The sequence below is a fragment of the Gymnodraco acuticeps genome, unplaced genomic scaffold (assembly GCF_902827175.1).
Source record: "Gymnodraco acuticeps unplaced genomic scaffold, fGymAcu1.1, whole genome shotgun sequence".
Taxonomy (NCBI): Eukaryota; Metazoa; Chordata; class Actinopteri; order Perciformes; family Bathydraconidae; genus Gymnodraco; species Gymnodraco acuticeps.
The window spans coordinates 2,438,837-2,464,474 of record NW_022990391.1 but is presented as its reverse complement, the minus strand read 5'-3'; the positions used below and the strand labels follow the sequence as shown (position 1 = coordinate 2,464,474).

Genomic DNA, 25,638 nt, shown 5'->3' with positions numbered 1-25,638 from the left:
CCTGGAGATTTGTTTTTCGCCACCTGCGTTCAGCTTTTCGACATTCTCTTTTTTCTGTTTTCACGGTCATGGCCTTTCTCCATGGAGATATTTTCTTGACAGACACTTCCTTTAACCTAGTTGGAGCAATGGCATCTATAACATTTTTAATTTTTGAATTAAAATGATCTACTAGCTCATTTACTGAGATGTTGGCAGGGGCAAGTGTGGAAGAGAAATTCTGAGTAAACATTTCCCTAGTATTTTCAGTTAAATATCGCTTTGTGGTTACCTCTTTTTGAACATTTTTGTGAACAGAAATAGAGCTCTCAAAGAAAACACAGGAATGGTCAGAGAGTGCAACATCAGTCACCACAACCTTAGAGATATTCACACCCTTTGAGATAATTAAGTCCAGAGTGTGCCCCTTATTGTGCGTGGGCTCCGTCACATGCTGAGTCAGTCCATAGCTATCAAGAACACAAAACAGTTCTTTAGCCCCTCTGTCCTGGGGGTTGTCAACATGGATGTTAAAATCACCAACAATGACTAGACGGTCATAGTCAATACACACTATAGACAGCAGTTCAGTAAAGTCATCAAAAAAGCTTGCACAGTATTTGGGTGGTCTATAGATATTTAGGAACAGAGCTCGAGAGGAGCATTTCAGCCGAAGGGCCACATATTCAAAAGAATCAAAGTTTCCATACGCTGTCTTCCTGCATTGAAGGGAATCATTGAACAGAATAGCAACTCCACCCCCTTTCTTATGCATTCTTTCCTGACTCATAAAACTAAAGTTGGGAGGGGTTGATTCGATAAGAACAGCTGCACTGTTATTTTGTTCAATCCAAGTTTCTGTTAAAAACATAAAATCGAGATTGTGCTCAGTGATAAAATCATTGATTAAAAATGTTTTTCCTGCCAAAGACCTGACATTTAATAAAGCTAGTTTAAGTTTGTTAAACACACTATCAGTCATGTTTTTTGTAACAAGCTGTGGCTGACATGGAATCACTGCTAAATTAGATACACTCACACAAACGTTTGAGCGCTTCCTGTTTCTATGATTCACCGCTCTTAATCTATTACCTATCAACACAGATATCGGCAAAGCTATAGGCAGGCAGGGCCCCGACATGTCCTGGAAAGAGTTGAGAGTGCCATACGCCCTTGAGCCTGGACCCATCACATATCAGTAAGAGTTTGTTGTGTTTTGTACACACACATCCTTATCAGGCTTCGGAGACTGCAGATGCCCCCTCGAAGGGAGGGGAGGTGGTCGACGTAGGCACGGTGATGGAGATGGGCGAGATGGTGCGGGGGTAGAGGACATGCTGCCAGGGGGGGAGGTGGTTGACGTAGGCGCGGTGATGAGGACGGGGGAGATGGTGCGCATCTCCGCGGTGATTTTGGTGGGCGTCGATGAGGAGCGGGGGTAAAGGACATGGTGCCAGCCCTGCGTATCACCTTAGTTTGGTCTTTGAACTCCAGGAAGGAATCGGTGCCAACCCTCTGTATCTCCTTTGTGTGTTCATCGATCTCCAGGAGGGTGGGCGAGGGTGAAAGGGTGAACGGAGTATCCTCAAAGGCGTTGACAGGGGGGGGGGGGGGGGTGACGGGCAGTGGAGACTCCTCCATTTGTCTCATAGGTCTCCCATAATCAGAACATTCCTCAGGCGGGTGCAGTGATAATTCTTCAGGGTTTTCTGCGTGTTGTGTTGTGTCTTTCTCCTGTTTTGTTTCCTCTTGCCGCTTGTCCTTGGCAGAGGGAACAGATTGATAACGCAGGCAGTTGAATATGTTAGAGATAAACAATTTCACTCCTGACTTGTTCAGGCAAACTCCATTTGCCTTGAAAAGATGTCTGCGATCCCAGAAAAAGTTAAAATTGTCAATAAAATGAACAGAATGGTCAGTACAGGCCGTTGAAAGCCAGGTGTTCAGTGCAAACAATCTGCTGAATCTCTCCACTCCTCTTCTGACTGGCGGTAGAGGGCCACTGATGAACACCTCTGCATTTAGAGAGCTGGCAGTTTCCAACAAACATTTAAAGTCTTCTTTCAGCACTTCTGACTGTTGTTTCACAACATCATTTGTTCCAATGTGCAGTACCACATTCTTCACAGTCGGATGTTCAGCCCCAATATGCAGGATCTTCTCAGCCAAGTCAGAGACCACATCCTTGGGAAAACAGAGTACTTTGGTGTTGTTCTTACTACACAGACCTTTTACATCTCTTACAGCAGAGTCACCCACAATCAGAGTTTCAGGCCCAGTCGTTAGCTTTCCCTCTAGCCTTTTACTTTTGGAGTAGCTATTGGTCCTTACCCTGCTGTGTGAAGAGGACATGTTATCCAGGTCATCAGATCTCCGGTTCTCGGTCAGCGGAGCGTATCTGTTCTGGATTGGCACACTTGGTGGTTTAGGAGGATTGTTTGTAATTCTCCCTTTAGCAGCTGTCCACTGCTGTTTCCTAGTATGAATAGGGGTTGAAGAGGCGCTCTTCCTGGGTGATAACAATGCAGGCCAGCCGGTCTCATCACAGATTTCGGAGCTCTGGGCTCTGCCTGTTATCCGTCCTCCCAAATCCCATGGAAATGATTTACTCTTAGGATTTGCACCCAGAGAGTTCCAGGGAGGACTACCACTTGTAGATGTATTACCCGGTACACAGCCCTCCTGTTCCTTGGAATCCTTGTAGCTGCTAACTAGCTGTGAGTTAGCATACCCTTCTCCATTATTTTGAAACACTGGTAAAGTCGTGTCATTCCCACGACATAGTCCATTCATTTCCACGTTAACTTCCAACCGTTGCATTTTCATTTCCAACACAGCCATCTTCTGTATAAGTTTCTGGAAGTCATCTGTAGAGAACGGAGGCATTTTGCTACCAACTAGCTAAATAGCAGTAGCCTACCAGGCTTTAGCTGTTGCTAGGCCACGCTATTGTAAGACTGACGTCGTCGTAAAAATGTTGAAATATGGCTGAAACCCTCCGTCTATTTACGAAGATGAACTGTCCCAGTGATAAGTTAATGTCCATGAGCCGCTGCTCGAAGTTTTCAGAGAATAAGAATAGGAAAATCAGCATAAAAAGTAAGCAGAGGCAAGAGCAAGCAGAAAAGCGTCTGCACTGTAAGAAAGATAAGCAAGAGAGTAGGAAAACAAAAGGAGGTGAGAGAGGAGTTTGAGTTGATTGTGGAGGAGGATACATATAAAAAGGAGCTGACAGTGGTGGTGGCGGTGGAGAGTGGGAAAGCAGTGGTAACTGTTATGGATCTGCTAAAAGGAGTTAAGAAAGAATGCAGGATTGTGATGGGATGTCGGGTTAAAGGAGATGGGCTATATGAAGTGACAATGGCTGAAGAAAAAGGAAAAAATAAACTGTTGGATGGAATAAGAATCAATGGGGCTTTGGTGCGGGGCAGAGACTGCATGGCAAAAGAACTCACGGTGTCATTCCTAAATATACCTTCGTATATATTGGACACTACAATTAAAGGCAGATTGGCAATGTGGGGGGTTTTGCCTGTCTCGGCAATAAAGAGAAGAATGTGGCCCGGCACTGATGTGGTTGATGGGACGAGGTTTCTGAGAGTGGAATTCAATAAGGAAGTGCGGTCACTTCCGTACTCCACAAGGTTCGAGACTCTAGAGGGGCCGGAATACTTCAGGGTGATTCACGACAAGCAGGTACCGGTCTGCAGGATGTGCATAAGGCCAGGGCATTTATACAAAGAATGCCCTGAGTTTAAATGCTATAAATGTGCCAAGCAGGGACACTATGCCCGGGACTGTGTGACTCGGGAGGAGGGGGCGAGCGGAGCCAGGGGGAGAGAAAGTGCCCAGGCGGAAAACACAGCGGAGAATGGAATGGAGGAAGAGGAGGGTGGAAGTCAGGAAGAGAGTGAAGAAGAGGATATAAGTGATAAGGCTGGGTGCAGGATAAACGAGGAAGCTGTGGCTGCTGTCGCGGCGGTGTTTGTGGCGGCTGCTGCAAAGAGAGAAGCTGACGCGGCTGCCATGGATGGTGGAGGAGACGGAGGGAGGAAGAAGGGGAAAGCAGACGAAGGAAAGATGTGTAGTAGCAGAGCCAATACTGCTGCTGTTCCGGCTGCTGCGGATGATGGACAGAATGCGAGGAGTGGTGAAGGTTTGGCTGAGACTGAAGTAGAGGCTGTGGTGGATGTTATTCTGGGGGCAGAAACTGATACCGAGGCTGAAGCGGACGTTGAAGTTGAACCTGATCCTGAGGCTGGAGGAGGAGCTGTCGGTGGGAGGAGAGGAGGAGAAGGAGGCGGAGGACAGACGGCTGAGGGAATGGAGGTCAGCTCGGTTGTGTCGGACATGGAGGAGGGAGGGGACGACGAGGAGAATGAGTATGAGGACGAGGAGGTGGAGATGAAAGGTCCCATAGAGGAGAAGATCTTTGGCGAGGCGAATGATGGGTTAAAGAGCAGAGGAATGAGGAGAGAATCCAGCAGGCTGAATGCAAAGAGGAAAGCCGATAAGGAGAAAGCGGTGGAGAGAAGACGGGTGAAAGCGACAGGAGGAGTTGCAAAGTGTCCGGACAAAAAATAAATAGAATGAAAACAATAATAACCTTAATAACACTTGTAATGGTGACAATTTCCTCTTTCAATGGAAATGGGCTGAGGTCCAAGGACAGGAGAGAGCAGGCCTTAATGATATGTGACTCAGACATTATTTGCTTGCAAGAGACACATTGGGATGAAAGGTGTGTGGAGGATGTAAGGAAAGAATGGATGGGAGAAATGTATGTAAATAATGGGAGTGTGGGTGCTAGAGGGGTGGATAAAAGGTTAAAAGGGGATGTGATTAGAAGACCTGCATCAGAAAAAGTGTGGATGAGTGTTGTGAATGGTATGACTGGCAGGAGAATGTGGGAGAATGTGAAAATTAAGTGGAACAGTATTGAATGTGATCATTTAGATGTTTTGTTGAGGCATAATAGGGTGTTTAACAACCTGATCATTAGCCATTTTGATGCAACTGTTGAGAGAGAGTGTGATGTGTGTAAGGATCAGGTTGAAACGTGTGTGCATGCAACACATCCTCACTCCCAGGTCGGCCTATGTTGACGTTATGTCAAGTCCCCTGTCGGCTTTTTCCAACGCAAGGGGGGGGGCCTTAGCATCCATTTTCAACGCAAGGGGGGGGGGCCTTAGCGTCCATTTTCAGCTTTCCGGGATGTCCATATGCTTCTATGGACGCTCATGGAAGCACGGCATTCGTTTGTGTCGGCTGCCCTTAAAGGCAATGTGAGCGTCCATTCTCATTGGATAACGGAGAATTGTACACCCGGAAGTAAGTATTTCCCTTACTGTCGATTGATTTTACAGTGATATCTGCACTACTCATCGACTAAAAAACGCCAGATTATCCTTGTTAATTACACAACATTGATTGGTTTAAATTGTGTGCAATGCTTTTGTATTTTTCCCCTTCGATTCAGAGAAACAAATATTTTTTCAGAGTAAAGGATGGCAGAAGACACTACACTACCCAGAATCCCCAGCTATCGTTTGGACTACACCATGTGCTCTGTTTGACGTCACGTGATCTTCAAATTTCTCCCTGCAGAAAAAAAAAACATGGCCGAACTTCGTTTTATTCTCGGTGGAAAATGCCTATTTTAAAGTTAGTTTGGCCATTAAAATGCGTTTTGATGTCATTTGATGGGAGAAATATGAGTTGTTATTTCAGATTATGTGTGCAGTGGATGTACATGATCTTTAGTTTGCTAGTTATTACGAAGATTACTTCAGGAAATTGCGTCCATAACGTTTTCATTGTTACCAAGGTGGTTGCTAGGGACGCTGCTATCGATATTATTTCTGTTATGTTGTGTAACTGTTTAATGGTGTTATCTTTATTGCTACCCCCTTCCCCGTCAATGTATAGTGTTGGTCCACAGCGCAAACATATTAGTTTAACAAAATCCGCATCTAAAGATACGTTATTTTCCCATGTGCAATTCCAGTCTCACATCTCACAGCACATCGTCATTAACAAATACCGGAAACAGACCGAAAACATTTTTTTTTTTTTTAAATAATACTTTATTCCGAGTGTGCTTGCTTTTCTCTTTGAAAGTCATCACATAACGGCATTGTAATACACGGTTCGGCTGCATTAAATATTACATATCTGCCGTAGTTCTGTATTTATAGAGCCCTGATGAGAAGACTTCTAGACAAACATGAGGAACTGAAAACGTGATGTGGATCATAAATATATCAGCCATTAAACAACATCTTACATTTCTTTTCACACAATACGTCTCCTTGCAGTATCAACACTAATTCGGCTGACTTTTATATTTGATCCAATTGGTAGATAGGCTGTATTTACACCATAAAGGTGCACAGCTGATATAAAGGGACACCTAGTGGTTAAAGCATGTTATTGAATTTCATTATTTTTATTATTAGATATGAATAGGATCCCTATAAAGTATATTCATTACTCGTTATTCTCTACTAATAGTTCATTAAAGACTGTATATAATGACTATTTTGCACATCCCTTTCAAGATTTCAAGATTTTCTAAGGTTTATTGACATAATTATCATATAGGCCCACACAACTATGGTGTAGTTCTGCATTGAATGAAAAACGTGGGTCGCAGGTTCCTCAATAGCGCATTACAAGACATCTATCAATATTTGTGCATACCTCCAGCAATGTTAACTATGTTGAAGCATTTATTTTAACTGATATTATACATAATGTATTATACTCTTATAAGATGTATGTAGATATTTCATCTCCGGCCTTGAACAATCAATAAATAAAGAACACAGAATTGTTAAATATAAAACACAGAATTTGTGTGATTATACTAAATGATTTACAAATAAACACCACTGCATATTTAACTGTTACACATGCTGATGTAACGCAAATGTTCCAACTTGGGATCAATAAAGTATATCTTATCTTAAGCTGATCGATGGCTTCTGCCATATTTGCAAAATGTGCCTCTGAACCTTGACAAGTGCATGTTTCAGGCTTTTCAATTAATGTAATGTAATGTTATCAATTAACAACAGGGGTCACACACATAAGACCAGCTGTTAAATAAAGCTCTTCTGACCTTAGCTGGCATGTGTGTATATATATATTAATGCTGCCCATTATGGGCACAAGCAATTTTCACCCATTTATTAATTATATGTTTTAAATGTGAGTGTTTCCTATCCCCTAAACCTCCATGTACACAGTTCAATACTGGCAACTTCTTATTATGGGAAATACGAAACTACAACTCCCAGTAGAGACGTGCCATAGATAGAGAACATGTTGCGAAACAGAATAGCCAGCATGTGTAGTTCTGGGGATGGGGTGGGGGAGGGGGGGACGCGGTGGACCCGTTCAAATCCAGTTTTGGACAGTCTGCCGTGATTCCATCCCATTTTAAGTGCTGTTCGAGGCTCGGCGTAACCCTCGGAGCACACTCTCCAATCACAGAGCTTGAGGACTATCACGGGGTTTGTCAAACAGAGCACATGGTGTAGTGCAAACAATAGCTGGGGATTCTGGGTAGTGTAGTGTCTTATGCCATCCTTTACTCCGAAAAAATATTTGTTTCTCCGAATCGAAGGGGAAAAATACAAAAGCATTGCACACAATTTAAACCAATCAATGTTGTGTAATTAACAAGGATAATCTGGTGTTTTTTAGTCGATGAGTAGTGCAGATATCACTGTAAAATCAATCGACAGTAAGGGGAATACTTACTTCCGGGTGTACAATTCTCCGTTATCGAATGAGAATGGACGCTCACATTGCCTTTAAGGGCAGTCGACACAAACGAACGCCGTGCTGCCATGAGCGTCCATAGAAGCATGTGGACATCCCGGAAAGCTGAAAATGGACGCTAAGGGCCCCCCCCTTGCGTTGAAAATGGACGCTAAGGCCCCCCCCTTGCGTTGGAAAAAGCCGACAGGGGACTTGACATAACGTCAACATAGGCCGACCTGGGAGTGAGGATGTGTTGAGTTTGTTGAATGTAAAGAGCTTGTTTTTTTTGGAAGGATGAAAGAGTTAATTGGTAGATGTTGGAATGAATGGTATGTGAGAGAAATGGAATGGAAGGAGCTGTGGCTGTTTGGTGTGATTGAGAAGAAGGATGAATGCAATGTGAATCTTTTAAATTATGTTCTGAGCCATGGAAGGCGTGCGGTCCAAATAAGGAGGAACATTGCCCATTTCGAGGGTAAAATGTCAGAGGTGTGGCATATAATGAAGAGGACAGTAAAAAGGGACATTAACCTTGTGCTAATACATGTGGAAAAGGACACATTTTGCGAGGATTTTGTGGATGGCAGCAGGCTAGTTGAGCTGGATGAGGAGGGAGCATTGTGCTTCAACTTTGAACGGAAAACTTAAGGCACACTACCTTTAAGCTAGTGGTATGAAATATTGAATGTGTGTATTATGAGCAATGCTTTATGTAGTTGTGATGAGATGTTAAATGTCTATTTTTGATAATAAAAGATACAACATATTTTTTTTTTTAAAGTAGGGGCTTGGACTGGGAGGTGTAGGGTCGCCGGTTCAAGTCCCCGAACAGACCTAAAATATGGAGTGTGGATTGCCACTTGGAGAGGTCCCAGTTCACCTCCTGCCCTGCCGTGGTACCATTGAGCAAGGCACCGGACACCCCCCTTCCCCCCCTCACTCCCATTGCTCCCCGGGCGCTGTGCAATAGCTGCCCACTGCTCCTAGTACTAGACTCCTGGTGCTAGGATGGGTTAAAGGCAGAGAACACATTTCACTGTGTGTGCTGTGTGCTCTATATGTGTGACCATTAAAGAGGGTTTCATCCCTCCCAATTCTTCTTCTATTCTTCTAGCTTTCAAACTCTGATCAATATCAATTCATGTTTTTTACTAACCGGTATCATTTTGATATGTGTATTACAATTAAATCATAGCAAAATATGTTAATATTGTTGTTGGTATTTTGCCATGATATAATTGTAATACACATATCAAAATGATATGTGTATTAGTATGTAGATATGTGTATTAGTATGGAGATGGACATGTATGGACATGGAGATAAGCCCCGCCTTATCGCAAGCAAGCCTTGTTTGAGTGATGCAGGTAAACACAAATGAAAGCTGCAGTCAAACTCGCGCTAGTAACACAATGCGAAGATTCAATCCTGTGTGAACGCACTATTTAATTTCATTTTTATTTGTCCCGCTCATGGTACGCAAAACCAAATGTACAATAATTGCCACAAAACATGACTACCATTGAGCGAAAAGGAGCAGGGAGAAGAATACAATCTTATGTGACCTGCCCCTTTCTAAAAAAAACAAAATAAATACAAATAGATGGTCTGCCCTTCATAATAATATATATTTCTTTTTTTTTCACAGCCAAACGTAACAGTATCTTAGGATACTAAGAGAAACACAAACAAATTTTTTTTTATTTCCCACTTGACGGTTAACGGAGAGAAACAAAACAACACCAAAACATCACATGTATAAGGAAAAGAAAAGTGCAACACCCTCATCTGAGTCCTACTGGAGAAGAAGGTGGAAAGCGACGCATCATGATAATAATAACAATAACAAACAATTGTTTAAGAGTAGTCCTTGCATATGGATGCTTAACATTTTATTTCCTTCTGTGGAAAGGAAATTATAAGGCTAATGAAATGGTCAAAAACATTGTCATACAGGGCATAAATAAATGACAACCTGTCAGAGACTTACGTTCATTCTAATGAACACTGATCATCGTCTTCCACGCTAGCCCTTGAACTTCTCATATCAGTGCTCAAGTCATGAGACTGTAAAAACTGTGCGTGTGTTTGTTTGTCTATGCAGGTCCCTGTCCGGTCGTATAGTGGGGGGGGTGTGGTGGTTTTTCACTCTGATTATCATCTCATCATACACTGCCAACCTGGCAGCTTTCCTGACGGTTGAGAGAATGGTTTCTCCAATCGAAAGTGCTGAAGACCTGGCTAAACAGACAGATATCACGTATGGAACCCTCGACTCTGGATCAACCAAAGAGTTCTTCAGGGTAAGGGGCATGCAAATAGCAACTTCACAATCCAAAAGAAAGATAACAATGGCTACATCAAACCTACAAGTAGGAGTTGCGATGGTTGTTCCGGCTAACGTTTATAGTGTTCTACTGATCGGCAGTTGCAGCAGGTAAACCAGAATTGATTGAAACATTTATTTAAATAATGCAGGTTTTGCAGTATTCTGTAAATGTTTTTCAATGAGGTGCATTAATTTTACTTCAATGATACAAATGTGTTTACACGAAAATTCCACATTATACTTTAAAACACCCTGTGTACATTAGTAATACAGTGAACTTAACGGTACATACGTTTTTGCAACGTTTCATTGTTTCTAATCTGTGAATTTCTCTTTTTTCAGCGCTCTAAAATTGCCTTGTTTGACAAGATGTGGCAATATATGAAATCAGCAGAACCCTCTGTCTTCGTCAAAAAAACCTCTGAGGGCGTCCTGCGAGTCAGGAAGTCCAAAGGGAAATATGCCTACCTGCTGGAGTCCACCATGAATGAGTACATAGAGCAGAGAAAACCTTGCGACACTATGAAAGTGGGAGGAAACCTCGACTCCAAAGGCTACGGCATCGCCACGCCAAAAGGATCCCCATTAAGGTGGGTGGATCAGTATAACAATGCTAGCCAACCTGCACTGCCATGTACCATTCACACTACTAACCTGCTGCCGAGTTCTGTTTTCGCCCCTGTCACAGCTCATTTCGTGAATAGAGACATGTTTTATTGTCAATTTACAATTTAGAGTAGATTCAGAATTTCTTTCATTCAGAGCTCTAAAGCCCAGTGATTCAAAACCTTTATTTATCCAGGTAAAATCCCATTGAGATCAATGATCTCTTTTTCAAGGGATACCTGCAGAGTGATGATCGGAATACACCTACTGACCATCGGCTATAGTAGTCAGGGAGTTTTAGCTAGTGTGTGAACTGTGGCTGTGTTCATGTACAGCCCTGCTCAGGAAATAAAGCACCATGGGGAGCGATGTAGTCTGGTCCCAAGCCTTAGTGCCAATTGGGTGTTGCAGTATGTGAGTGTGATGAATGGGGCATGGCGGCTTACTCGTTGTTATAATAATCCACCTACCCTGATGACATCTTCTCAGTGGTTTGTATTTGTACCATGGTTACCACAACTGACCATTGGCTGGTGGTGGTTGCCATGACAACTGGGGGAGGGCTGTTAAAGTTTGATATTTCAGGTCTCAAAGAAATACTCCAGCCCCATCTGCTGCTTTATCAATTTAACTGATTTCATATTCTGTCTGGTAAGGATAATTTGTTGTCAGGTTTTTCAGCAATTATGATGAGCTGGCTCTTTAAGACCTGAATCAAGGGATTGTTTGTTGTTGTTCATAAGTATATGACATACACCGTGTGTGTGTGTGTGTGTGTGTGTGTGTGTGTGTGTGTGTGTGTGTGTGTGTGTGTGTGTGTGTGTGTGTGTGTGTGTGTGTGTGTGTGTGTGTGTGTGTGTGTGTGTGTGTGTGTGTGTGTGTGTGTGTGTGTGTGTGTGTGTCTAGAGCTGCATGCTAGTCACTGAGTCTGTTATGTCGTTTCAGCACACTACAGATGGCTGTATGCTTATCTGTCTCTTCTTTGTCTGTTTGTCTTTCTGCCAGTTGGCTCTTTTTGAGTTATGTTTGCCATTACTTGTATTGGTTGAATTTGCCATAAAGCAGCATTAAGCGATTTCTGAAGACCAAAGTGCAATAGACAGTTATAGTGATTAGTTTGATATACTTCAGTATATTGACTAACCAAGATTATGTCTGATCTGTTAGCTTAAACCTGAACATCCCAAAGGACTAATTGTAACAATGCACTGAGACAACAGTACACTGCTTGGCCCCTATTGACTGCCTGTTCATCTGCTTTTTTCATGACATGGCACCAAAATGAGCTTATAGAGCAGCATGCAGCTGAAGGTCCTCATTATGTCAGGTTATATTCAGTGCTTCAGTAATGCTTTATGTTTTTGCACCTGAGTACCATGGTCAACATTAAAAATGCCAGGTAAACACTGTGTGCTCTTGTAAAGTATATTGTGTTCTAGTTCTTGTAAACTACACTGAACAAAAATATAAACGCAACACTTTTGTTTTTGCTCCCATTTCTCATGAGATGAACTCAAAGATCTAAAACATTTTCTATATACACAAAATAACCATTTCTCTCAAATATTGTTCAAAAATCTGAAAAAATCTGTGATAGTGAGCACTTCTCCTTTGCCGAGATAATCCATCCCACCTCACAGGTGTGGCATATCAAGATGCTGATTAGACAGCATGATTATTGCACAGGTGTGCCTTAGGCTGGCCACAATAAAAGGCCACTCTGAAACGTGCAGTTTTGCTTTATTGGGGGGGTCTGGGGGGGTCCGAAAACCAGTCAGTATCTGGTGTGAGGGGTAGGGGTAGGGTTAGGGTTAGGGTTAGGGTAATGTTGTGAATCGAGTGGCCTGTGTTCGTCGTCCATAACATACGCCTGCCCATACCATAACCCCACCACCATGGGCCACTTGATTCACAACATTACCCTAACCCTACCCCTACCCTTCACACCAGATACTGACTGGTTTTCGGACCCCCCAAGACCCCCCCAATAAAGCAAAACTGCACGTTTCAGAGTGGCCTTTTATTGTGGCCAGCCTAAGGCACACCTGTGCAATAATCATGCTGTCTAATCAGCATCTTGATATGCCACACCTGTGAGGTGGGATGGATTATCTCGGCAAAGGAGAAGTGCTCACTATCACAGATGTTTTCAGATTTGTGAACAATATTTGAGAGAAATGGTTATTTTGTGTTTATAGAAAATGTTTTAGATCTTTGAGTTCATCTCATGAAAAATGGGAGCAAAAACAAAAGTGTTGCGTTTATATTTTTGTTCAGTGTATATTGTGTTCATCTCAATTTAATCATAAACATCGTGGTATAGCTGTGAACGGTGCTGACAGCAAAAAAGTAAAACCAACAAAGCATGGCAAACAACTTAAATGGAACTGTGACAGGCTACTCAGACTGCAGGTAGTTAATAGATTTGTCGTATGGAACTTGAGAACAGTGCAAGTTCACAAAAACTAAGTTGTTGCATGACAGGTTGGAGTTTGATTACATTGCATGTCTAGTGATGTGACTATTGTGCATCACTCACATGCAAGTTTGATGATGAAACTATCTTGCATCACTAGTTTCACTAACTTATCAACCATTTGTTATATTTAGCTTTCCAGTTGTATTGTCAGTGCAGATAGCATCCAGGCGGTTAAATTAAACTTGTTAGTCAAGTGTGATGTATTGAAGTTGGATGCAGTGGTTAGGGGATCTGGATCAGTGAGAACATCTGGAAGAGCCAGTTGAACTTCGAGATGTTAAAAGAGCTAGAGAGTTGGTTGCTGACTCAGCAGCAGCAACTAGCAACCCTTTCACAAACTTCTCTCAGTGAAAACCTGAGTTTTATTAATATCGCCTAATGGAGCTTTATGTCCAATCCTTCCATATATCTAATGTATGAAAGTTGTTGTGCTGTAACATGGTAGAACCAGAGACATCTTTTTTTTTTATAGGCCTTTATTCAGGATTTTTTAAATTCAGAACTACATACTCATTAAAGTATTCACTTCTGCAAACGTCTCTTCTACGTTTCCGATGTCTCTGCTCCTAGCATGATCTTTCTGTTATTTAATGTTGTTTTCTCCACTACTGCAGTCAAAGTGGATGAGTTATTATATAAATGGCGGGTTCAGTTCAAAAAAGAAAAAATCCAACAAAAAACCCTTTGGCATGTAAAAATCATAATATAAAAATGTAGCAATGATTTCTCAGTCAATGACAAATTAGATGGTCACACTGAATTTGTAAATAACTAAATTGGAAGTGAACTGAGCCTGTGCCAAGTGATTAGTTACATTCGTACACCAAAAAATATAGTGTTTTAAATGCCCTAAATCAGCATGCATAAATCACTTAGTAATACGTGAAGTGTGCTATTAACAAACCTGCTTGATTCACTAGGAAACAGAATACCACTCTCCATTAGCACCAATTTCACCGCATATACATGTACATCCCGCCATTACATCATTACTTTTATGAAAAAAGGCTCTTCCTGCTGGATTGTCATTGCTCCGTTTCAAGAATGTATATATGTCAGCCAGAGGTTGCGCTAGACTTTTTCGCTGCCCGTCATTTTGACGGACAGGATCGCAACATTTCCGTCAAAATCCATTATCACCCGTCGGCCAGCATGTTCGTGAACTGTCAACGGCGTGTTATGCATGCCCACAGCACCTCGCGAGAGCACGCACAGCGTAAAGCAAATACTTTTGTTGATCTGTTCGGCAAAGTTAGGTTTGGAAACGATATAATTTCCTTTCGGGCGGGCATGCATAACACAGCATAATAACGGAGCCCCGCTGCGGGGATACTTTGTACTAATCTGTCAAAATGACGGACGGCTTTCCGATTTTTCCGCCATTGTTAAAATGTTTTCGTCATAGACGGAAAATATTCGTTAATGCGACCTCTGATGTCAGCTCTTAAAAGTAAAACAAAGAAAAAACACTTGAATTTAGTCTCAGGTAAGATTTTCTTTAGGGTAACTTAGTAAAACTGCTTTGCAAAAATAACTGAATAACTACTTTAAGCCTAAAGTCTTTCATGCATTATCAAAAATGATGCTGTGTACACGTTATGTGGAATGATTACACAAAGTAACCCAAAGTCATTTTTCTTACTTTGTTCTGTTTTTCACTATGGGATATATAGACCCCCCAGGCTTGCACAGGTTTTGCAGCATATGAGCTTTTCCGACAAGCACAAGCACACAGGGCTGTGTTAAGCTACTGTTCCTCCACTGAGGTGGTTTGTGAAACACTGAAAGATATGTGTCGGGAAAACCTACAGGCTAAACCCAAAATCTGACTCTGGCTGCAGGACAACATTAAAAGGCCCTAGTGCAAACTACAAAAAAAGGAGTTGATGATTAAAACATGCATGTCAATTAAATGATAAGCCATGGTTTAAACTATGAGCTGAGCTGTCTTTATCAATGTTGAAATATTTAGTTATTAGTTTATTTTCCTTTTATTATGTAGAACTGCCCAAGGAAAGGAGATATATTCCCTAACAGGACGTCTGTTACTCACATATGCAAGATTCCTCATGGCAAAAGTGTGATTATGACTTTGGGGGATGGTGTTTAATTGGGGTTTGGTATGTGTCAGAGGAGCTTCAAAGTATTTTTCCCATAGTGAAGAAACAGAAGAAAGTTAGAAATAAACACTTTATTTGACACACGTCTTACTATTTGTGTGACACTGGCTCACTTCTCAAGCCATAGTCACTAATATGATCTGAAAAAACGGAGGAAGAACTCAAAAATATTGACATTAAATGGTTATATGTTATGTATTATATCATTCATCATTATTCCTGATCAGGATGAAAACGGATAAATATAATTCCATACTTTGCATGCATAACCTTACTCTTAAACCAAGTGCATTATTCAAAATATTCTTGAATCAGTCCCTTTGAAGATTAGACCAGGAGTTACTGTTACTTTAATTTACCATCATTTTAAGTGAGTGTTACACAGATCTGTTAAAAATCCCTTAAACCTAATAGCCTGATACTTAGAAAAGGTCAGAATTACCCCAGAGAGGAACCTCCAAGCAGACTCAAATTGATGGTGTTCATGGAGACGTGTACGAACAGCAGTGAGGCTGCTCAAGAAGAAGCATTACTATTGTCAGTAATGCCGGCAAATATTTTAATTGCCACGGGATGGGGAAGTCGTTTTTTATGTTCATGTACACAGGGCTTTGATGGTATTTTATGGAATCTGGATCGAATATTTTTTTTCCAATGTTATCTAGCTTTAAACATTCGAAAAAAATATAAAATAGCTAAAATGTTCCAATTCATTCAGCTTTTATAATGCTTACAGCCTGTAGCTATAACTTCAAAAAGAAAAGTATCTAACACTTAAATGCATTTTCTTTGTAAGCTACCTGATACAATTACCAGAAGTTCTGATTTAGTAATATATGGTTTGACCACATCAACTTACTATTATTATATCGATTAAGGTCCAGCTGAGTGATACGACAACTAAAAGTGACATGAGGTAGGTCAAAACATTTTAGAGTTCTCCACTTTTAAATCACAACTTTCCTTTACATGTTTCACCCTAACTCCTACCTTTCTTTTCCCTATAGCTTAACCTCAAACAAAACGTATACCAAATCTTAGTCATTTATTATACGCAAAGCCATAATTTAACTTTAACTTAAAGTAAAACTATGCTTAATAAAAAAATATTTGGATCAATTAGTGTTTGGCCATCAGTTCTACCAAAATACTCACAAAGGAACATGATGACATCACTAAAAATGGATTTTGCAGGTTAGTTACCAATAGAGTGGTGAAATGATTATTCCTATCCCATCTGTTTTTAACCTGTATCTCAGTTTAAAGAGCCACCTTAGGTTCAACTTGTTTTAGTGTTTCCCTTTAGTTTATTAGTTTGTTACTTTTCTGATCAGCTGATCAGCTTGTCTAAGTTGCACTGTTAAATCATTTTTCTTGGTGATATCACCTGATTCAAAATATCAATTAGTTTGCTTAATGTTACCATAATAGTAAGAACAATGACATTCTAAGATATAAGCTGCAGCTGGCAACCTCTGACATTTTACCCGGAGTGAATAACATTGCCAATGCCACCAAACTCCGGGAAGCTGATTCATGGATGTTTTGTCTAGTGTTCTTTATAAATAACAAAGAGCAAGAGGAGATTAAAACAAGATTTAAAGCAAATGTGTCATAGACAATTAAAAACAGTTCATACCCATACCCATCTATATGATCCTGTAAAGGCATATCAAAATATTTGACCTCAACATATTCATGAGCATTCTTATTGCCATTGGTATTCAGCAGATTGGTTTTAGCTAAACATGATTATTCTATCAAATACTAAAGAGTTTGCTGCTAAGAAAAAGAGAGGCATTCCAGCTGTGTATATGATGTTTATGCCAAAGTATTTCATGCTGTTAGCATGCATTCCAGCAGGAGGACTGACATTGACAACAACTGAACTGCTAACAGCCACTGTGTTCATGTAGAAATGCTGTGAACCTGGCGGTGTTAAAGTTGAACGAGCAGGGGCTGCTGGACAAACTGAAAAACAAGTGGTGGTATGACAAGGGAGAATGCGGCAGCGGCGGAGGGGAGAGCAAGGTTAATACACACACACACACACACATACACACACACACACACACACACACACACACACACTAAAACACAGACATTGAGGTAACACTGGGTTGTCAGAAAGAAAAATGTAAAGAAGCAGCATAGTTACAACACCACCTGTAAAGGTAGCAATGCTCTATATAGCATTTCACATACATCTAAGAACAAATGATTACTCATGTTACAAATACATCCTGAATTGAGTTGCTAATAAAAACTACCGACGGGTAACGTTGTCGTCCATGCTGCTTCTTCCACAGATGTGTTGCACCCTGTTTGGTTGAGGTCAGGGTTAGGGCAGACTTGAGGGGCCAGCTCAGGGTCAGGTGACCTCATACCAGATGGCAGCAACAGTCAGGAGCAGGGCTGTTGATAAAGAGTTTGTCGACCTGAACAAACTCTGTTTATCTATGGCTCTAGCCTGGAGGAGTACTTTTGCTGAAAAAGCAAAAAGACTTTTCAATGCAGCGCCTCTCATTCTTTGTCTCTGGGGCCAGACATAGTGTCCCTTACAATTAAAGGACATCATTTTGGCAGATTTGTGTTGTTTATATCAGTGATAACAAACGTAAAGGTCTACAAAATAAAAAAATGTAAGCCTTTGACAATAGATGGTAAGATAACTTAATTATTTGCTTTTGACTTATATTCTGCAAAATTGTAATGAAACGTTTCAACATGGTATTCAAAGTCCAAGTAATGTGGCAAAATGTTGGAAAGCCAATCTGTGGAATGGCACAAACATTAGTGGGCCTTGTCTTGGTTGCTAGACCAAAGAGTGAGAACTGTTGCCCCTCTAATAACATAAGATAACATTGATAATGATGTTATTTATGTTATTTCCATTAAAGAGTGCCAGTAAACCTTGCCGTATTGAAACTGAATGAGCAAGGGACCCTAGACAAGATGAAAAACAAGTGGTGGTACGATAAAGGAGAGTGTGGCTTCAAGGACTCCACCAATAAGGTTAGTTGTATATGTCTGTGGATGAATCACACTGTCTGCTCACACATTCAACACTCACAGTAAACTTGGTTCTAAATGTATCAGGAAAATAAAGCTGTGTGTACATTATAGAAGTCCTATATGTGTGTATTTAGATGCTGGTCTCAGCAGAGTGTGCGTGAATGTTTCCTGGTTCACATTGAAAAACCAAAGACACATGTTATTTGCCAGGTGTAAACAGGAGCAGAATAGAACTTGTCAAGTTAAACTCACCTTGCATTAGCAGTAAGGCTCACTGTGTCACTCAGGTGTTGTAAAAAAACGAATGTTTTACTATGTATATCTGTTTCTCTGTTTGTTTGTCTCAAACCCTATTTAGACACTGAGTTGTTAGGGTAATGACTGCACAGTAGGAGATGCAAAGGCAATTTTAAGATAATATCACAATATATACACAGAAAAGGTAGTGTGTTGTTGATTTTTGGTAGGGCTTCTTTGTTGATTTAAGGCAATCTCTTTGTTTGTTAGTTTATTATGTTATCTGTTTCCCCCCATTTCGGAGGGTTTATGCATGGGCTGTACCAAAGCAGTTTATTTTCAGTGGGGCCTAGGGTGACCAGGTGTCCCACTTTGTGCAGGACTGCAGAGCATTTTTATCCTTTGTCCCGCGTCCCACAAATTGAGACTGTCCCGCATTTGAGTGATAGTCGCGCAGAAAGTCGAAACTTGGCTTTTATCCAATGGCTGAATAGAAAGCAAGATAGGCCTATCACCATTGCCTGTGTGAGATATCAATCAATCAAAAGTTAAACCCACGTGGTAAGACTCGCCCGCCTGTCACCACCCGGCACCCTGGCTTCCTCATTGCCTAGGTTACACGGAGCCCTTTTACCGGCATAAAATAGAACGAAATAGCGGGATAAACTTTTGGTGGTGTAAAATGGAACCTTGGAAAAATTAAATGCAGCTACAACAAAGCCTGGGAAGGTACTTATTCGTGGGTGAAACCCAATGGCGAACCATCAGGGCCTTCAAGGTATTCAGAGAATACCCTGGAACACTCAGATAAAACAAACAAAAAATCGATTTAATTATATAAATAAAATGTATATAAAATGAATAAATGAGAATGGTATCTGTGTTGTTGATCTGTAATATTACAGTGTTACGTTGATTTGTTTGTCCTTCTCGGACCATGCACTACGCATTTCAGTGGTTTTGTGTTAGAAAAGAAAGCAACCAATCAGATCTTGTTCTGGGTCTCTGGGTAGAATATCCTTCAACCAAGGTATTCTACATCCTTGATCGAATGCCCTGGCCGTTGCACTGAATGAGAGCGTCTACAGAAGGTCCAGTTGTGATAGACACGGTTCGCCACTGGTAGATACATTCTATACACAATATTCCCGTGATTGGCAGTAAAACAAAACTTAAACTTATACATACAAGATACATATGTTTGGACTAAAGGACTTTTTAATTGTTTACATTTATGCTAGCAGATTTATGGCATTTCCAGATTATGTATTGAAAATAGCTAAAATGTAAGGACCCTTATAGTGTATTGATACCAACCATGGTGCCAGCAGGTTGTCCTGTCCTGTACATCGAATCCAGTTCAACAGACCCTGGATATGCTTGAGTTATCTTAACTAACCCTAACAAACGTGATCTCGCTAAGCGGTCCTACGACGCTGGTTATCAACTCGGTAAATCAACCCAGGGTTTCTCTGTCTGGCTGAGTGCGAGTTCACGTGAAAGGGGGCGGGGTTAGCAACATTTCACCAATCACAAACAGGGACAAGCGTACTGACAGCGCAGCGTCATACTTCATGAATGAAAAGTAAACTATCATGTTAGACAAATATGAAGAAGTTAGACTTTAAACATCCATGTCTTAAACAGATAAACCAGGATAAAAGCAACACAGCTGCACCTGCAAGGCACAGGAAGAACAGCTCGTAAAAAAATACTACCAAGTGTTTAAATGCGTACATTAACAGTTTTATGATATCACTTCCCCATCTAAGACACGAGTGGATCTGAATTCAATTATATTTGAGTGTTTCGTCAACTTAAAGTGTTTTAAATAACACATCTGCATACAGTGTGATAATTTAAGTGTTGCACGGCCAGATAGGGTTCGAGTAGCTGACACATAAGGAAATATATATTATGATGTGATTTGGATGTGATATGATGTGATAATGAGAAATGCCACACTGTACGCAATGCTCTGAGTTACTTTGCTCCGGTTACTTATGTTGTGGCAGATATTTAAGTAAGCTTGCTTAACGCAAATGTAATAATAGTCGGATTTCTCTGAAGATGGAGGTGATATTCTATTAATGTTCACATTCACACAGTCTGATTTTTGCCGGCTGTCTTTCCTGCATACGGCAGTTTAAACTGTATTTCCTTAATCCTGTAATATTACTTGATAGCTTTAAACTGCTGACCAACACTTGGTCAGCAGGCGGTGCTTTCAGTGAATTGATCTCTTATCTGGAACATGCTCCGCAGCAGGTTTTGGTGTTCAGCCTAATGGAGATCATGGTACTGGGTACAGATGGAGCAGACCTCCATCCATACATCTAAGGCCACATTTGAATTTGTTGATATAAAATACTCTTCTTGCCTGTGCACAGGATGGATAACATCCATTGTTTAACACTGCCATGTCTAAGGGTGAAAAAGAACAACATTTTCCCTGGTTTCTATCAGTTATGTTATTTGTAATCACCAAAGTAACTACTGAGTTCTGTCAACATAGTGACATCACTAAACATAAGCCAGACATGCATACAAATGCACATTACAAGGTCAATACAGACAAACTGATAGAGGATGCTTTATAGTGTGCAGGTCATTTTTAATGTATTTGTGCAGTACCAATTTAAGTCTGTATTTAGTTGACTGTGCAAATGCCCTTTGTATTCACTTGAATGCTGCCTAATGAGGAGAACATTGAATTGAAACAGTAAATAGTGTGTCAGTCATCACAGATGGCTGTTACCTTAAAAACACCTTGTTAAAATAATTGTTCTTGAAGGCTAACCTCTATTTGCTTTATGTGTGTGTGTGTGTGTGTGTGTGTGTGTGTGTGTGTGTGTGTGTGTGTGTGTGTGTGTGTGTGTGTGTGTGTGTGTGTGTGTGTGTGTGTGTGTGTGTGTGTGTGTGTGTGTGTGTGTGTGTGTGTGTGTGTGTGTGTGTGTGTGTGTGTGTGTGTGTGTGTGTGTGTGTGTGTGTGTGTGTGTAGGAGAAAACCAGCGCCCTGTCTCTCAGTAACGTGGCAGGAGTCTTCTATATCCTGGTTGGAGGTCTGGGTCTGGCCATGATGGTGGCTCTGGTAGAGTTCTGCTACAAGAGCCGTGCTGAGGCCAAAAAAATGAAGGTAACTTACTTTTGCAATTCATGTTGTAGTTTGATTGAGTTATAGTTTGTATTGGGATGAGCTCTGTGTATTAAGATATGTTTTTAGAGTTTAAGAAAAATCCTATGGTGTTAAGGGTTTGTCGAGGATTGCCCAATTAGTAGTGATTCATTGTTTCCGTATTTCCCAGTGTATGATTTCAACATACAATAACTTGTTTTGCTATACATTGTCTACATCAACCTTTAAAGATGGTAAAACTTGTTGGCAAACAGTTACTTACTTTTATTGAATTACTTTTAGCTTTATGTTGGTCTTCTGGCCTTTTAGCACCTAAATCCCAACTAAATTGCTCACAGTATGAGCAACTTAGTTGTGCTGCACAGCAAAAACCTTTTCACCCATACGGGTTGCTATATTAAGATAAATGTGTATTACTCACTACACATCATAGTACATCACACTTTTAAATTCATTACGCCTCATGTTCCTTATATGGAGTTGCCTTTCAGGTAAAACGCACATTCATATTATCCAGAAATTAAAGATTCTCTGGAACCCCTTAATACTTATCAAGTATATGTAATATAAATGTTTTTACCATGTGTACTAGCTACATGCATAATTGCTATGGACATTGACTTTGTGCTCCAGATTTGGTATCTCATATTGATTACATTTCTTCCGAAACAAAAAACTAAACTTATCCCTGTAATAATTCTTACAATATTTTTGGAATATTTTATTATTGGGTCATATAATTTAGGACAAGTAAATAAGAAATGTACTCGTGTCAGTGTGTACAAACACTATTGCAAGTTTGTGGTCCTACTCTGTTTTTTGTAAAAATGTGCTTTTATATTTTTTTCATATTTTACAGTAATTGAAAAGAGAGGAATTTGTATTTGTGCAATTTCTTTTAATCTCAATAATCTCACAATAATATGTGTTTTAGGATTATGATTTTCACAGTGTGCTGCACTCACTACTTGAGGTGTTTGGGCAAAGCCTTTAAATTATTTTACAAAATCCCAATTTATATTTTCAGGAGGAGTTTTATCCAAGTTTCTAGTTTTAAAATAGGGCTTCATGTTTTGTGTCCATAAGACATAATTCGTGTGATCAGAACATTTCAAATATTTACCCAAATTCTTGTGGAGATATTCATTTTTCTGAATTGGCTTTGCTTTGTTGCAAAGGGTGTTTATGGCCAAGGTAAATCTCCCTGATCAACACATCCTCACTCCCAGGTCGGCCTATGTTGATGTTATGTCAAGTCCCCTGTGTCGGCTTTTTCCAACGCAAGGGGGTTAGCGTACATTTTCAACTTTCCGGGATGTCCATAGGCTTCTATAGAGCTCCCTAAACGTATGTTGTAGACGACTTGAGATCGCGAGCGAATGCTACCCGCAGATCCATTCTCACAGCGTTTATCAACCTTTTTCTTACTCAATATCAAGCCACACTTATTGTTTTTACTTCTTCATTTTAATTGAATAATGTAGGACTTTTGTTGCCGTCAGTTATGGGGAGAGTAGGGGCTCAGAATACTGAAATCTGTATTGTTTCATCGTTTTTTCCTTCTAATTTTGTATTATTTTCTAAACCACACACTGTTATTTACTCAACAATAAGACACAATTATCCTTGTGTTTATTTATTTGTTTGATTAATAAACACAAGTTGGAGTCCGTCAGGACGAGAATTTTACACCTGGAAGTAAGTATTCTCTCCGCTTCGCTTGACAAACCCCGTGAGAGTCCTCAAGCTCTGATTGGATGTTTGAGTGTGCGCCGAGGGTTACGCCGAGCGTCGAACAGCACTTGAAATGGGATGGAACCACGGCAGACTGTCCAAAACTGGATTTGAACGGGTCCACCGCGTCCCCCCCTCCCCCACCCCGTCCCCAGATCTACACATGCTGGCTATTGTGTTTCACAACATGTTCTCTATCTATGGCACGTCTCTACTGGGAGTTGTAGTTTTAAAAGACGTTTGCGTATTTCCCATAATAAGAAGTTGCCAGTATTAAATTGTGTACATCCCTGGAGGTTTAGGGGATAGGAAACACTCACATTTAAAACATATAATTAATAAATGGGTGAAAATTGCTTGTGCCCATAATGGGCAGCATTCATATATATACCCACATGCCAGCTAAGGTCAGAAGAGCTTTATTTAACAGCTGGTCTTATGTCTGTGACCCCTCCTGTTGTTCATTGATAAGCCTGAAACATGCACTTGTCAAGGTTCAGAGGCACATTTTGCAAATATGGCAGTAGCCATCGATCAGCTTAAGATAAGATATACTTTATTGATCCCAAGTTGGAAACATTTGCGTTACATCAGCATGTGTAACAGTTGTACATATGCAGTGGTGTTTATTTGTAAATCATTTAGTATAATCATACAAATTCTGTGTTTTATATTGAATAATTCTGTGTTCTTTTTTTATTAAATGTTCAATACCTGACAAGGTCGGAGATGAAAAACTTGGGTCGCAGGTTCCTCAACAGTGCATTACAAGACATCTATCAATATGTGTGTATACCTCCACCATTAAACTGTCCTATTCTGCACATTTCTTATACTATCTACATACATCTTATAAGAGTATAATACATATGTATAATATCAGTTAAAATAAGTGCTTCAACATACAGTAGTTAACATTGCAGGAAAGCAATATATTAGTACTTTGTCAGGCTTAATATTTATACTCCCAAAGCTTTTTTCTTATTCAAAATAAGATCTTAACCTAAAGTATTCTTTAATGTTTAAATAAAGCCTTATTAGTTTGTCTGTCTGTGTCTCCTATTAATATCTAATAATAAAAATAATACATTTCAATAACGTGCTTTAACCAGATGTCCCTTTCTATCAGCTGTGCACCGTTATGGTGTACATATACCAATATACTGATTGGATCAAATATAAAAGTCAGCCGAATTAGTGTTGATACTGCAAGGAGACTTATATTGTGAAGAGAAATTGAAGATTTTGTTTAATTGCTGATATATTTATGATCCACGTCACATATTCAGTTTCGGCGGCAGTTCTCCTGTTTGTCTAGAAGTCTTCTGATCAGGGCTCTATAATTAGAGAACTACGGCAGATGTGTAATATTTAATGCAGCCGAACCGTGTATTACAATGCCGTTATGTGATGACCTCCAAAGAGAAAAGCAAGCATACTCGGAATAAAGTATTATTTTATTTTTAAAAAATGTTTTCGGATTTCACACCAACAGGAAGTCCGGTTAACTAAAATGTCCGTGCGGAACAATACCCCAACCCATAGATCCGTGGGTGAATAATGTCAATCACCACATTACACACATCCCTTAACATTTACATTTTAATTTACATTAAAGTATTTTGTGAGGCCTTCTAAAATGTTTTTAAATATAATTAGGGTTGTCGTTGAAGAGTTTGTAAGCACAACGGCACGTACATTAATTCAGATACGGATACAGATTTCAATATTCTGAGCCCCTACTCTCCCCATAACTGACGGCAACAAAAGTCCTACATTATTCAATTAAAATGAAGAAGTAAAAACAATAAGTGTGGCTTGATATTGAGTAAGAAAAAGGTTGATAAACGCTGTGAGAATGGATCTGCGGGTAGCATTCTCTCGCGATCTCAAGTCATCTACAACATACGTTTAGGGAGCTCTATAGAAGCCTATGGACATCCCGGAAAGTTGAAAATGTACGCCAAGTACTTGCGTTGGAAAAAGCCGAAACGGCTGCGCCCCTCTTGCGTTGGAAAAAGCCGACACAGGGGACTTGACATACAGATGTAGCGCTTCATTTCAGACAGTTTGAAATGCGAGGGCCGTGATTGGTACGTGATCTGCCCTCGCTCAAGGGAAAACCTCCAGCGTGACTTGAGACCTCCCCCGTGATAAATAAATGTAATTATAATGAAGCCAGCTGCAATGTCTCCCTTGAAAAATAGATCATTGATCTCAATGGGATTTTACC

The 25,638-nt window shown here is 40.4% G+C and overlaps 1 protein-coding gene across 8 annotated transcripts in view; it reads left to right on the top strand.

Annotated features, from left to right (window-relative positions):
* LOC117551595 (glutamate receptor 2-like) overlaps window positions 1-25,638 on the top strand; it is a 148,637-nt gene that overhangs the window by 107,753 nt on the left and 15,246 nt on the right. For 3 of the 8 annotated variants that reach the window (XM_034224512.1, XM_034224510.1, XM_034224509.1), the window contains 4 exons: window positions 9,854-10,052; window positions 10,421-10,668; window positions 17,200-17,314; window positions 21,537-21,671. In XM_034224512.1, coding sequence (XP_034080403.1) covers window positions 9,854-10,052; window positions 10,421-10,668; window positions 17,200-17,314; window positions 21,537-21,671 — 697 coding nt within the window. Of the gene's footprint in view, window positions 1-9,853; window positions 10,053-10,420; window positions 10,669-17,199; window positions 17,315-18,183; window positions 18,299-21,536; window positions 21,672-25,638 lie in introns of all 8 variants that reach the window. The other 5 variants (XR_004569820.1, XR_004569819.1, XM_034224513.1 and 2 more) reach the window with 4 other exon arrangements.